The sequence below is a fragment of the Phaenicophaeus curvirostris genome, chromosome 8, assembly GCF_032191515.1.
Source record: "Phaenicophaeus curvirostris isolate KB17595 chromosome 8, BPBGC_Pcur_1.0, whole genome shotgun sequence".
Lineage (NCBI taxonomy): Eukaryota > Metazoa > Chordata > Aves > Cuculiformes > Cuculidae > Phaenicophaeus > Phaenicophaeus curvirostris.
The window spans coordinates 38,573,279-38,586,496 of NC_091399.1; the positions used below are offsets into that span (position 1 = coordinate 38,573,279).

General features: G+C 43.9%; 1 protein-coding gene across 1 annotated transcript in view; it reads right to left on the minus strand.

Annotated features, from left to right (window-relative positions):
• The window catches only part of LOC138723103 (ankyrin repeat domain-containing protein 13C), a 28,144-nt gene extending 15,279 nt beyond the window's left edge, over positions 1-12,865 (minus strand). The window contains exons 1-4 of the mRNA XM_069861989.1: positions 12,465-12,865; positions 5,913-5,954; positions 1,292-1,396; positions 277-362 (exon numbers count right to left, since the gene is read on the minus strand). Of these exons, the coding sequence (XP_069718090.1) occupies positions 277-362; positions 1,292-1,396; positions 5,913-5,954; positions 12,465-12,810 (579 nt within the window). The 5' untranslated portion in view covers positions 12,811-12,865. The remainder of the gene's footprint in view (positions 1-276; positions 363-1,291; positions 1,397-5,912; positions 5,955-12,464) is intronic.
• Positions 12,866-13,218: the final 353 nt, after the last annotated feature.

Below are 13,218 nucleotides of genomic sequence, written 5' to 3' on the forward strand. Positions count from 1 at the left end.
CTTTAACTTTAAGATTGCAAAGAAGAATGGAAGGTCTGTCTTAGCTTTCTAATTGAATTTCTAGTCACTAAGAAGTGTTATCTTAAAAATACACATAATCCTGTGACACCTTAAAATGGACAATGTAAGCCAAGACTGCTTTAAGAGCAAAAGAGGTTTGTAAAAAGCAAGTAAAAAAATCTCTTCCACAGTTTGCTAGAGCATCTACACTAAGAACATAAGCAACTGCTTTTCCATCATAAACTGTTTTTGTTAAGACAACTCCCTTGAAGTTACCTCTTTCAGAGCTTTTAATAACCGAGGTCGCTTTTCTTCAACACTTTCCCTGGACTGCTGTTTAAGCTTCCTCAGGAGTGCTGTAACTAAACAGAAATTAACTATAACATAGATCTATTCTATTTGTTTGTTAATTACAGATTGGTGTCACTATTGGACACCTTGGGAAAAAAACAAACAACACAAATATAAGATTTCATCAAACTTTGGAGAAATACACAGTTACAGTAATCACACATTGACTGTTCAGATCAAAACAGGAAAAAATGCCTTAATAATTGTTTATAATATGAAGTATACAATCATGTCAAGAGGTCATTTACACATGTATTAGTTAATATGTGGGTATGCATGTATATTATCGAACATGACTGCATGACATCTACTCCCATTGAGAAAACGCTTTAGTAGTGAGCTGACATGCAGAATGTTGTTAGTATATAACAAACTAGTGCATTCGTGCATTAATAATATATCAATATATAAAATATACATAGTAATACCAAATACCATTAACATCCACTAGTGAGTAGCAGCGGAATAACTTTCCCTTCCCTACTTCATATCTGAAGGGAGCAAGTAATCATTATATGTGCCTACTGGCCTGTTGAAATGCAATATAAAAGCAATCTCCCATTGCCAACCGATATATCAAATATATATATATGACCACATCGAGCAGTTCCAACTAGATAATCCCATTCAATTAAAATCCATTCTGATCTTCTAACTCCAATTTCAAATAAAGAATGCTAGTTTATAGCTTTTACAATCACTTTAAGCAAGATCTTAACTCTACTTAGCACTTCGTATCCTAATGCAATTGCTTTCTTATCAAGGAAATGGACATGGGTAGAGCTTTTTGTATCATATTTAGATATAAAGAAGTTCAGCTGATTAAGATAAACTCTTCAGAGAACTAAAACAGAAGTAAAACCCTATCTTGAAAACCTTTGGTTTTCCTGTTATGAATGAGGCCTCAATTTCTGGTTAACTGGGAAGCAGAGGTTCTTACTCATTTGCCTGTCTCCATAGCTGATGGCTTCTGCAAGAGGGCTCCATCCCTGAGCATTTTTCACCTTTACTGGAGCATTATGGGCTAAAAGCAGGTGGGCACATTCTGTAATAAAACAGCAATAATTATTTACAGTAAACATCAAGGATGTAGCAATATCATTCAAACTAAAGGGGACATAATAAAGCAAAAGTAGGAGATATTCAATAAACAGTTTATCAAAATACATACCTGGATTCTGACTCAAACTTTAAACAAACAAAAAGCATTTACATAAGTAATTACAACACTTCCCTGTCAAATAGCAGCACTAAAAACGTAATTGGTGATCAGCCACCAGTTATATCACCACTGAAGAGAGATCCCTTCTGCTTCTGATATTTGCTTTTTATAAAGCTGTATTTCTGTGTGTGCATACACACACATACACAACTACAGAACAAATCTTTTTAAAACATTTGTGGTAACATGGCAACCAAAGCAGGCAGCCAAGCACACTCTGACCTCAGAAAGCCTCAGAACATGTGCGCAACTGGCTATACGACAAGGAACAGGCACTGTAGAACTAACTGCGTGGATGTCCGAAGCACTGATAACAGAGCACACAACCCACGGTCCTGTGTTCCATCACAGAATCATAGAATAACCAGGTTGGAAGAGACCCAATGGATCATCGAGTCCAACCATTCCTATCAAACACTAAACCATGCCCCTCAGCACCTCGTCCACCCGTGCCTTAAACACCTCCCGGGAAGATGACTCAACCACCTCCCTGGGCAGCCTGTTCCAGTGCCCAATGACCCTTTCTGTGAAGAATTTTTTCCTAATGAAGAATTTTTTCCTAATTTTTTCCTAAATCAACAGAGAGGTACCCCTGCAACACATTATATTTTTCATCAATAGCATCCAGAACAGCATGCGTCAATGCTACCCCTGAACCTCAGCACACACACTGTGCTGATAAAGCAATATTACATCTCAAGTATTCACAAGTTCCTACTAGAGTCACAGCTCAATTTGCATTCCCTTTTCTGTCTTTGGAAAAAAGATGATGATGGAATGACAAATAGTCTTTAAAATTAAGGAGAGAAGAAAGCTTTCAGTATTTCCATGTTTTGAGTAAGCTGTCCTCATTTGAAACGGTTCTTCAGTTTCTAACTACAGAAAGTTTCCTCACCGCATCTCATTAAAGTCAATCTGACCCATCTGCAAATGACAGAGTAGCATCAAGCTGATGCTGCAGGCTGAAGAAATATCTCATTATGAATAGGGTGTATAGGCATGAAGGAACTTCCCGGATTACCCTTCTGCCCTAGGTATTACAGGAAACCGTACTAGTCATTCCAGATGCAGTAATTCTGAATCACTGGCAAGCACAGTGCTTGGAAAGGAAGCGACACTTCACTGGTGAATATGCTGTCTTTTGAGGTAAATAAACAAAAACCCTGACTCCTTTGTCAGCAAACAGAGAGGTATTTTTATGGTTGCTTTAAATATAGTGCCTAACACAATGACAATACTGTGCAGTGAGCAGGCAATAAGCTTGCATTTACCAGCCAGATTACATTTTCAGTTAAACCAACAGGGTGTAAATTCACTCTGCACTTCAGAAAAGGCTGGTTATCACGCTGTTGTACACAGCTGAACAGCCTGGATGCATCACCTAGAGAGAAAGAAGACCGACCTTAGATATCAATGACACAGGCTAACAAGGCAGGAAAGCACCTGGGCCTCTCAGTGGATCAATGACCATGCAGAAGAGCAAAACCAGGCGTTGTGCTGGATTTCACACACAAATATAGCCCTGCTTTAGGTGGGCTAGACAAAGGCTCATCAGAAGCATCCTGAGGGATTCAGGGCTTTACACACAGGACAACTGACTATGTGGAAAGCACCAAGAGGGAAACTGTGAACACACAGCCAATGAGAAAAGGAGCAGAGGGAAGAAATGTCTCTCCTCTCCTGTTTGTGCTATACGCAAGGACAACCTGTATAAAGGAACCTGTCAGTACTGAATAGATAGCTTCTTATCCTAGAGCCAAAACATAAAATAAGCAAATTTCAAGAGAGGCTAAGAACAAATTGCAGAATCATTTAGGTTGGAAGAGACATTTAAGATCAAATCCAACCATAAACCTCACACTGCCAACTCCACCACTAAACCATGTCCCTAAGTATCACATCCACACATCATCTAAATATCTCCAGGGATGACAACTCCACCACTTCCCTGGGCAGCCTCTGCCAGTGCACGATAACCTTTTCTGTGAAGTAATATTTCCTAATATCAAGTCTAAACCTCTCCTGGTGCAACCTGAAGCCATTTCTTCTTGTTCTATCACTTGGTACTTTGGAGAAAAGCCTGACCGCTGCCTGGCTCCATAATCCTTTCAGGGAGCTGCAGAGAGTGATAAGGTCTCCCCTCAGCCACCTCTTCTCCAGATTAATCAGTCCCAGGTCCTTCAGCGGCTCCCCATAAGCCCTGTGCTCCAGACCCTTCCCCAGCCCTCCTCTGGACACACTCTAGCCCCTCAGAGTCTTTCTTATAGTGAGGGGCCCAAAACTGAACACAGTATTTGAGATATTCAATGGTACTGAATTCAAGTTGGTAAGCTCCTTCCAATCAAGTTTTATTAGAAGAGGCTTCTTTGTTCAAAATTGTTACTATTTATTAAAGTGGTACAATACCACTGTAATTATACTGAAAGTGTCCCTCCATGACAGCTAATTGCCTTTTAACAAAAAAAACAACTGATCTCTTCTACACACAGCGCAAAACTTGTGAACACTAACTAACAACCGTGACAAACTAAAGCTTGAAACAAATGCTGCAGTAAGGCACAGACGCCATATACAGAGCTGATCATCACTGCTTGGAAACACAGAGTTAAATTGTTATAAACCTAACAACAAAGAATATCAAACTACTAGAGAGTGTCTGGAGGGCCACAAAGTTAGTGAAGGGCTAAGAGAAGTCATATGAGGAGCAGCTGAAGTCAGTTGATCTGTTCAGCCTGGAGAAGAGGAGGCTAAGGAGAGACCTCACTGCAGTTTACTGGTTCCTCACAAGGAGAGGAAGAGGAGCAAGTGTTGATCTCCCCTCTCTGATGACCAATGGTAGGACCTGAGGAAATGGCAGGAAGATGTGCCAGGGGAGGTTTAGGCTGGATACGAGGAAAAGGCTCTTCACACAGAGGGTAGTGGAGCACTGGAACAGCTCTCCAAGGGAAGCAGTCATGGTGCCAAGACAGACAATATTCAAGCAGCATTTGGACAACGCCCTCGGACACGTAGTGTGAATGCTGGGGTTGTCCTCTGCAAGAACAGGAGTTGGACTTGATGATCCTTGTGGGCCCCTTCCAACTCAGGTCATTCTATGATTCTGTTCTGTGATCTTAACAAGTATCACAGGCTAGATCAACATTCACAGATTCCAGTAAGCTTTACTGTTCTTCTACAAAAGCACATCCCTCCTTTCTTCCTTCAAAATTACTTCCCACTCTAACTCTTAGAACACTCCATTGGTATTGCCAAAATGTCTTGAGACAACTCACGACATTTCCTGCATTCCCCTTTCCAAACCTCCAAGTGTTTCTACTGACAACAGCTTTCTGATGGAGCAGCATCAGGCACAGCACTCGCGTGTCTAAACAAAACCAAGCCATGTTTGTTTCAGAATTCTACTATCATGGAGATTAAGCAACCATACTCCAGGTTTCTTCCCAGCCTTGAAACACATCTACTTCCATGTTTTCTATCTGAAGTAGAAACTTAAATCCTGTGCTTTGAAATCTTTCTGCAAAGAACTCATTGCATCAGGGAAGATAAGCACCACCATGAACCCACAGGCTATAGAGCCCTGACACAGGAAGGAACAACTAGGCAGAGAGTCAGAAATTCCAATCCAGTGAGTGAAGGAGTATGCAAAAAGCAGGTGAGCGATTACACTTGCAAACAGTCATTTTATTCTAGAGGATGTTACTCTGATAAATTTAATTGGGGAAAAAGCTAAATGGCACTGTTCAACACTGCTAGTGAGCAGATCAGCAACACAGTGACAGAAAAGACCAGTGCTCACAAGGGGTATCCTCACACAAACAGAAATTAATAACACTTCAATACTATGAATTAATTGCATGTTAAAATAGAGCCCTGCCTGGATCAAGTCCCCGGCCAACACACCCCAAGTAGGTCCCTTCACTTAAACTGGTTGGACACTGAAGGCGAAGCAGGCGTGCATACGCTCACCTCCACCGCTTAGAGTTGTTTCTCAATCCTCTATGGTATTCCAAGTTTCCCAATTTCCTTCTAACTCTGCAAAACAGAGAAGCTGGGTCCACCCACTGTTCTTGTTCCAGGCTCATAAGGAGTCCAATTGCAGCCACTCCTCTCCACTCTACTCCTTTCACTACCCAGCTCCTTCATTTTGGTCTAACAAACAGCTCCAACTTCTCCAACTTTTCTCTTCTAAATCCGTGTATCATCTTTTCAGAAAGCCTCAACTTCAAACTAGCTTGAAACATGAGATCACATTCAGGGAAATTGAAAAACATTTTTTCCCCTCTTGCTCCAAAGCCTTCAGGATAACTTAAGAGTTCAAAAAACTGATGCTTTTACCTACCTTTATGTCCCAACATCACAGCAAGATGCAAGGGAGTGTTTCCTAAAATAAATAATAGAAATGAAAACACATTAGATTTAAGGTAATAGACACTGTTGCAATTCCTTCACGTGCTTTCAAACACAACTCAAACATTACATGTTAGGACACTGTAGTTACACCTTCTAACGAAGAAACACACTTCAGCCGAAGAGGTTATCTTCAAGAGATAAATCCAACCTCTAGAATTATCATGGTCAGACAAGTCTGATATTTTACAGACAATGACATATCCAGGTTAAAAGCTACTCAGAGATATAATGCTCATTAAAATTTTAGGAGCCCTTTTAATTAATTTTTCAAAGATATAGTACAAAATTTTTACTAATACCACAGTAACTTTTGGTTATTTTCATAGAATCACAGAATGGTTTGAGTTGGAAGAGATCTTAAAGGTCAACCAGTTCCAAACCTCCTGCCATGGGCAGGGACAACTCACACTGGATCAGGGTGCTGAAGGCAACATCCAACCCGGCCCTGAACACTTCCAGGGAGAGGACATCCATGATTTCCCTGGGCAACCTGTGCCAGCACCTCACCACTCTGATCCTGAAGAATTTCTTCCTAAAGCCTAATCTAAATCTGGGAGGTGGCTGAGTTGCCTTCCCTGGAGGTGTTTGGGGCACGGGTGGACAGGGTGCTAGGGGGCATGGTTTGTGTTTGATGGGAATGGTTGGACTCAATGATCCGGTGGGTCTCTTCCAACCTGGTTACTCTTCCCTTCTAATTTAAAGCCATTCCCCCTCATCCTATCACTACATAACTTTGTAAAAAGTCCTTCCGCAGCTTTTCTGTAGCCCCTTCAGGTACTGGAAAGCTGCTAAAAGATCTCCCAGAGCCTTCTCTTTTCCAGGACGAACAACGCAAACTCTCGCAGCCTGCCCTCATAGCAGAGGTGCTCCAGCCCTCTGATCATCCTCATGGTCCTCCTCTGGACCCATTCCAACAGTTCCATATCCTTCTTATTCTGGGAATTCCAGAACTGGACACAATACTCCAGGTAGGGTCTTACAAGAGCAGAGTAGAGGGGGAGAATCACTTCCTTGCCCTGCTGGCCACACTTCTTTTGATGCAGCCCAGGATACAGTTGGCCTTCTGGGCTGTGAGCACGCATTGCAAGCTCATGTTAAGCTTTTAATACCTCGTTTCCAAAGAAAGCTCCTGAGTTTATTAGCAGATATTACAAACAGGACCCTATTCTCCTGACTACACATATGACTCATTTTGTACTGCTCTTCTTCAATATGTACAGAGAGTTGTTATTCTGGATTAATACTGCTACCATAATTCTGACGCATTTTTTCATGTAGCTTACAGACACAGAATTCTTCCATTTAGTTGTATTAGTGTTCAGATGATTAAACAGTTTCTTAGTAAACAGAAAAACTGCTGGAAAATACACTTCTTCTGCAATTATAACAAATGCACTTGGTTTTAGGGTTATTTTACAGCACCATGTTAGCAATAAGTACTTCCTACATGCAAAGGACAAGGTACTGCACATGTAGAAGATGCAACCCAAAACATCGGAAGGCTGCCAGCACACTATGGTGTCATGAAATTTCTATCAAGATAGGCCAGCAGCCAGAGGCAGAGTTTATAAGTGGCTTTGAATAAGCTATTCAATGTGTAGTAGAAATCAGTCTTGCAGGCCACTACCAACACCAAACAGCTACATCCTTGTTCATTATGCACACTCTAAGCTAACCTCAAATTTTCTATTAATAGGTCTTGTAACATCTGTGAGCCAAAACATAATTTAGAATATTGAATCCAGCCATTCTTTGTTAAGTGTCTGAAATAACGACATTATAAGGAAGAAACTTGACAATGAGCCAAACCATGTACTCGGAAAGCTCAAAATATGCAAGCCAGGGATAACCATTTTCCTCACCTTATCAAGGACCTCAATGTGAAATATATATATATGCAGAAATAGCTCTACACTAAGGTTCTCTCTACCATTAATAAACCTTAACATCTGAAAAAAGACTCCACGTTTCAAACAGTGAATAAAACAGTCAGAGAGCTCCAGCAGCAGTGACAGCTCCGTATACTGGCAAGAAACAACCAAATGAAAGCAAACCAGGCCCCTGACAGCTTTCCTGAGAACTCTGTTGGATTTCCTTCAGCCATTATTGGCAGAAAGTGCGGCTGTGCAGTAACGCACACAATTTCAAACCTCCTCTGGACAAGGTTCTGAGCAACCTGACCTAACTCCAGTGTTATCTCTGCTTCGAGCAAGGGGATGGACTAGATCGCCCCCAGACAGTTCTTCCAGTATATGGTTTTCTTTGACTAAATGATCATCTTCACACCAAAAAGTTTACAATTCAGAAATTAGATAGGAAACCTGGGACACAAGGGAGAGAGGAAGAGGAGCATGCAGAAACCAACAGTACGATAACTGACAAAGCACACAGACAAGGATCTGTCAATTGCAGAAGAAATAAAAAGCTATTGATGAGGAAGCTGAGACAGGTAGCATGCTTGCTGGTCTTCAGTCAATGAGTCCCTGGCAAGGTTTAACAAGCACCAGAAAGATGAAATGAGTAGCCACACTAACAGGTAAGCCAGGAAAACACCTTTAGTTAAAGTGGTAAGAGGAGAGGCAAGGCAATGACACAGAAAAGGGAGATGACTAAACTCAGAAAGAGGTACAGTAGTTCCTACCATCCCAGACTACCCAGCCTGTCAGGCCTTTTTCTCCCTACACCTGACAAACCCCCCTCCAAACAGGTCTTAACCTGGGCCAGCCAAGCTCCACAAGCGCAGATGCAATGGTGCGTGGGTGCTTTGGGGCGCTGGCTGGAATGTGGTGGCAGGGCTGCAGAAGGAGCACAGAGCACATCAGACCCCAAAAGCACCACGGACATCTCACATACATTTTCATTCCATCAAAATGCCACTGCTACTTCACTAATACATCTCCATGGGAAGTGAGGCACCCCAATATAATTGTCGGTCTGGGCCCATCAACCAAATGCCTCCCTGATGCCCTCCCAAAAGGAAAACAGTCCCACCAAGGGCCAAAACAACAGACTAGCTTTGACATATCCAAAACTCGAACCAGGAACATCATTACAAACAGTTCCATCAGTGATCATCCCTCCTCAGATATGATAAAGCTGGGGAGGTCTTGTTGCTCTCTGGGCCAAACAAAATGGGTTTTATCAGTAGCAAACTTAACCCTGATTTATCAAAATAAGCCATCCAAACTATGTAAGGTTTTATGTCACAGAATGAAGAAATTATGGCTAGGAATCACTCAAGGTCATGCAGTCTGCAAGTTCTTCCCTCCAACAAGAGAACCAGAAGAGCTGCTCAAGCAGCAAGACTCCTCTTTTGTCTAATCATAGTCTTAAACAGAGGCAAGCTTTCGTTCTGCCCAGGAAAACTGAGGGAAGGCAGATACCATAGGGAAAAGGAAACCAGAGCTGCTACAATCTCCAATTCAGCAACAGCTGCCAGCCGTTCATATTGAGCAGCAGCAGCAGTGAGCATCAGGGTCTGCAGCAGGTTGCAGCCAAAGACTGTACATACATCTTGTCTCAGAAACGTGGCTGGCTGGCAGGCACAATGGGACAGGTTAACGTCTGCTCCTTTGGGAGAGGTGGGATCTGAAACTGGAAACTCCCATCCCAGCAGCTGCTTGAAGCAGAGACACACAATCATGCTCTTGCTATCATTTGGATGATATAAGTCCCAGACTGATAAATCCATTAGTACCAGTATTTACAGGACTCATGGGGAACTGATCCACTGGAATTCTATCACACTGCAACCTGAAGTTCCACTGATCCTAAAATACAAATCACGTTTAGTTGCCTCACTATGGTGAGGAGAACTGCAGCTCATTGGAATATTTACTATCCAGCGTATACCAAATCATTTGATACGAAATCAGTCTCAGTGAAAAAAGGGTGAACTTCTTCCAAGCCAGTGCTCATTGCAACTAGGCATTTCTGCCAGGACAGGCAGAAGGGGGGGAGAGGGCAGCTTCACTTCTTTCAGTTGTGTGGATGAGTTTAACAGCTTGAGGTTTTCAATGAACCGCACCAAGAGCCGCAGCACCAAGCGTTCAACTCCATGAAATGAGTAGCTCTACACAAGACAGCTGCGGGCGAGAGAGAGAAGGGTGCGAATATACAGCTGTGTCATTCACCTATGCAAGAGAGCTGTAATAAAAAGGGCATTGTAAATAATTAAGTGGCTGACGTGTAGTTTTGATGACTTCCATGCAATTTAATCCTAATGATAAGGTGTTTGATACAATCATTTCTAAACACTGACTATAACATGAATGGGCACATACTTCAACAGTAGGAATCAAATCTATTCTCTCTGGGCAACAGCTTGATTCACCACACAAACACATCTCACACTTCCTTTCCATCTAAAGACAACTCCAACAGTACCTATAGCTTTGAGAAACGTGGATATAAGCTTCTCTCCCCAGGCTATATAGCCTATAGGTCCTTATTCCAGGAAAGCAGTGATACGACAGTGCCTGAACTCCTGCACATGCACATCCTGGGCATGACAAAAACTGTTTGTACAAAACCACACATAAAATACAGTGCTTGTCCCCACAAATGTGCATATGTGGCTGTTGGCCTTTCACTAGACACCTGGCACACCTACCTGGAATCTGAGTCTGTTTCCCAAGAAGCAAGAAGACTTGCCTCTTCCAGAATATACCATGTTCTGATTCCAAATATATGTTTAAGCTCTTAAATGATATTGTATTAAAAATAAAAATAATCTAATTGGTATACACACAGGCTTCTCCCCAGAAACTCACTGTTCGTGGACTACCGATACTGGCCTTCCAATGGGTTGTATTTCTTGAGGTTAATTTAAAAAGCGAGGCAGGTTGCACTTAGTTTACAGACATAGCCAGTGCTTCTTTTATCAGAACACCAAGAGCTGAACATTCTACAGGACTTAGCTTTTCTGGACTTAACCACACACTAAAAGTGAGAATGAATGATAAACAATAACCGTTACTAGAAGCTCTTTCTCCCTGATATCATCTTCTTATCACACACTAGGACTCTTCTGGCTTATTTCTGAGTATAATTATAAGCAGAAGTTATCTACCCCCAATAACTCACAATTCAAATATGTAAACAAGTGACAGATGGATTCAGGCAGAAAGAAAACAATAACAAGGAAATATTAGTCAGTCCTTTGGTATGTCAGAACAACGAGTGCTTCGTGGCTGGGGCTCTTCTGCAAACTCAGAAGCAAAGGAACAGTTCAAGTAAAAACTCAGAGGAAGACAATGAGACATAAAGTGTTCCTACTGTAAACAACACCGAGAAAGCAGAAAGAGGTCATTTGAAAATTTTATATATATATAAAAAACCACACACACATGCACATATCTGCAAGTACATCTATAAAAAAAGGGTGGTATCCATATATGTGAAGATGATAGCGCAGCAAAGACGGGTCACGAAGTATCTTCAAAGTAAAGACATTAAGCTTACGATTATAAGTTATTTCATGAGGAATTGGAGGAGGTGTAGGGAAGAAGTCAGCAGAAGGAACAGTGAGAGTGAGAAAATTTCTTCCCGAGTCTGTTACTTTCGTTATACTAGTCTCTGCTGCAACACTTGGAAAAAAGATGAGAGGATAAATATATCTGTAGCTAAATTTATAACAACATACTTGGAAAAACGTTATGACAGTTGTAAGAAATACTCCTTCTCGACTTGATTGAGACAACTGAGCTGTATGTTACTCCACAGGCACTAGTTTGTGTTTCAGAGTGTCTAATGTTATCACGGACATGCCTTTTAATTTCCAACTACATTATTCTTCCTACTGTACCAATCCCAAAGGTTGCTCTGCCTTAACGTTCCTTTTTATTTTACATAACAAAGTAAAACAAAGGGTACATTTATCTGTTAATCAAAAGAAGAACTTAACTGTACCCTTTAATCACAACTTCAGGCACCACATACAGCATAACCTGGCACTCTCCAGCAGAAATGGATCACCTTGCTCTTGAAACAGGTAGGAAACAGACACGAAAGTTAACCACAAAACTTCACCTGGTTTGACAGGTCGATTAAATAATGTAAAACATTCACCAATTAAATGCATTATTTTAAAATGCCCTAGCAAAACTTTAAATACGTATGCATTCCACGGTAAAGTTTCCCCCTCTGCTGCTGCTTCTGTGTCCAAAGCAAGCTTGTAGGGGAACAGAGAACAGGATTTTGGCTCCCACAACCCCAGAACTAAAGTATTAAGAGTTTCGTTAGGGTGTTTCTTAGCTTGGGGAAAAGAATCAAAGCCAGCTCCACCGACAGCCACAAGACCCGCTCCGGAGCGCGCCCGACAGCGCCGGGATACTTCAAATCGCCACATTTTTGGTGAAGGAAGCGGGTTTAGGACGCGGGGCCGGCGAGGGGCAGCTCCCCGGCGCGGCGCCGGTGCCGCACGAAGGCCCCGAGGCCTTTCTACCCCCACACAACCCCGGCCCCGCCGCCCCCCGCTCACCGTGACTGTCCTTCTGGCCGATGCCCTGCGTGCGGATGAGCGCCGAGAGCCGCCGCACGTCGCCCTTGAAGACGCACTCGTGCACGGGAAAGTGCGCGGGGCACCCGTCGGGCTCGGCGGGCGGCCCGGTCCCGCCGGCCGCGGGGCCCCCCTTCAGCCGGTGGTGGTGGTTGCTGAAGATGCGGTGCCCGCCGGCCCGGCCGCCCTTGCCGCCGCTCCCGCGCCCGCCCGTGAAGACGCCCCCGGGCGCGGCGGCCGCCTCCTCCTCGCCGGGCGCCAGGAGGTCCCCGTCCTCCTTGCTGGGCTTGTGGTCCCTGCGCAGCGAGCGCAGCTTCTCTCCGGTCATCGCCGGCGGCGGCCCGAGGGGTCGATGCGCTCAGAGCCGCGGCGGCGAGTCCCGTCCCGCCGGCATCGCCCGCCGCTCACCGGCCCCGCGCCGCCGCCATCTTGGCCGCCCGCTCTCGCGAGACGCGAGGGGCGGGGCTTCCGCGGGCACCGCGAGACCGCCCGGGGGCGGGGGTGGGACCCAGAACGGCCCGGGTTGGCCCGGCCCGGCCTGGCCCAGCTTAGGTCGGCCCGGCTCGGTTTGGCTTGGCTCAGTTCGGCCCAGCCCGGCTCAGTTGGGCCCGGCTCAGTTAAGTTCCGCCCGACTCAGTTTGGCCCAGCCCGGCTCCGTTGTGCCCAGCTCGGCTCAGCCCAGCCTGGCTCAGTTGGACCCAGCTCAGTTCAGCCCAGCCTGGCTCGGTTGGGTCCA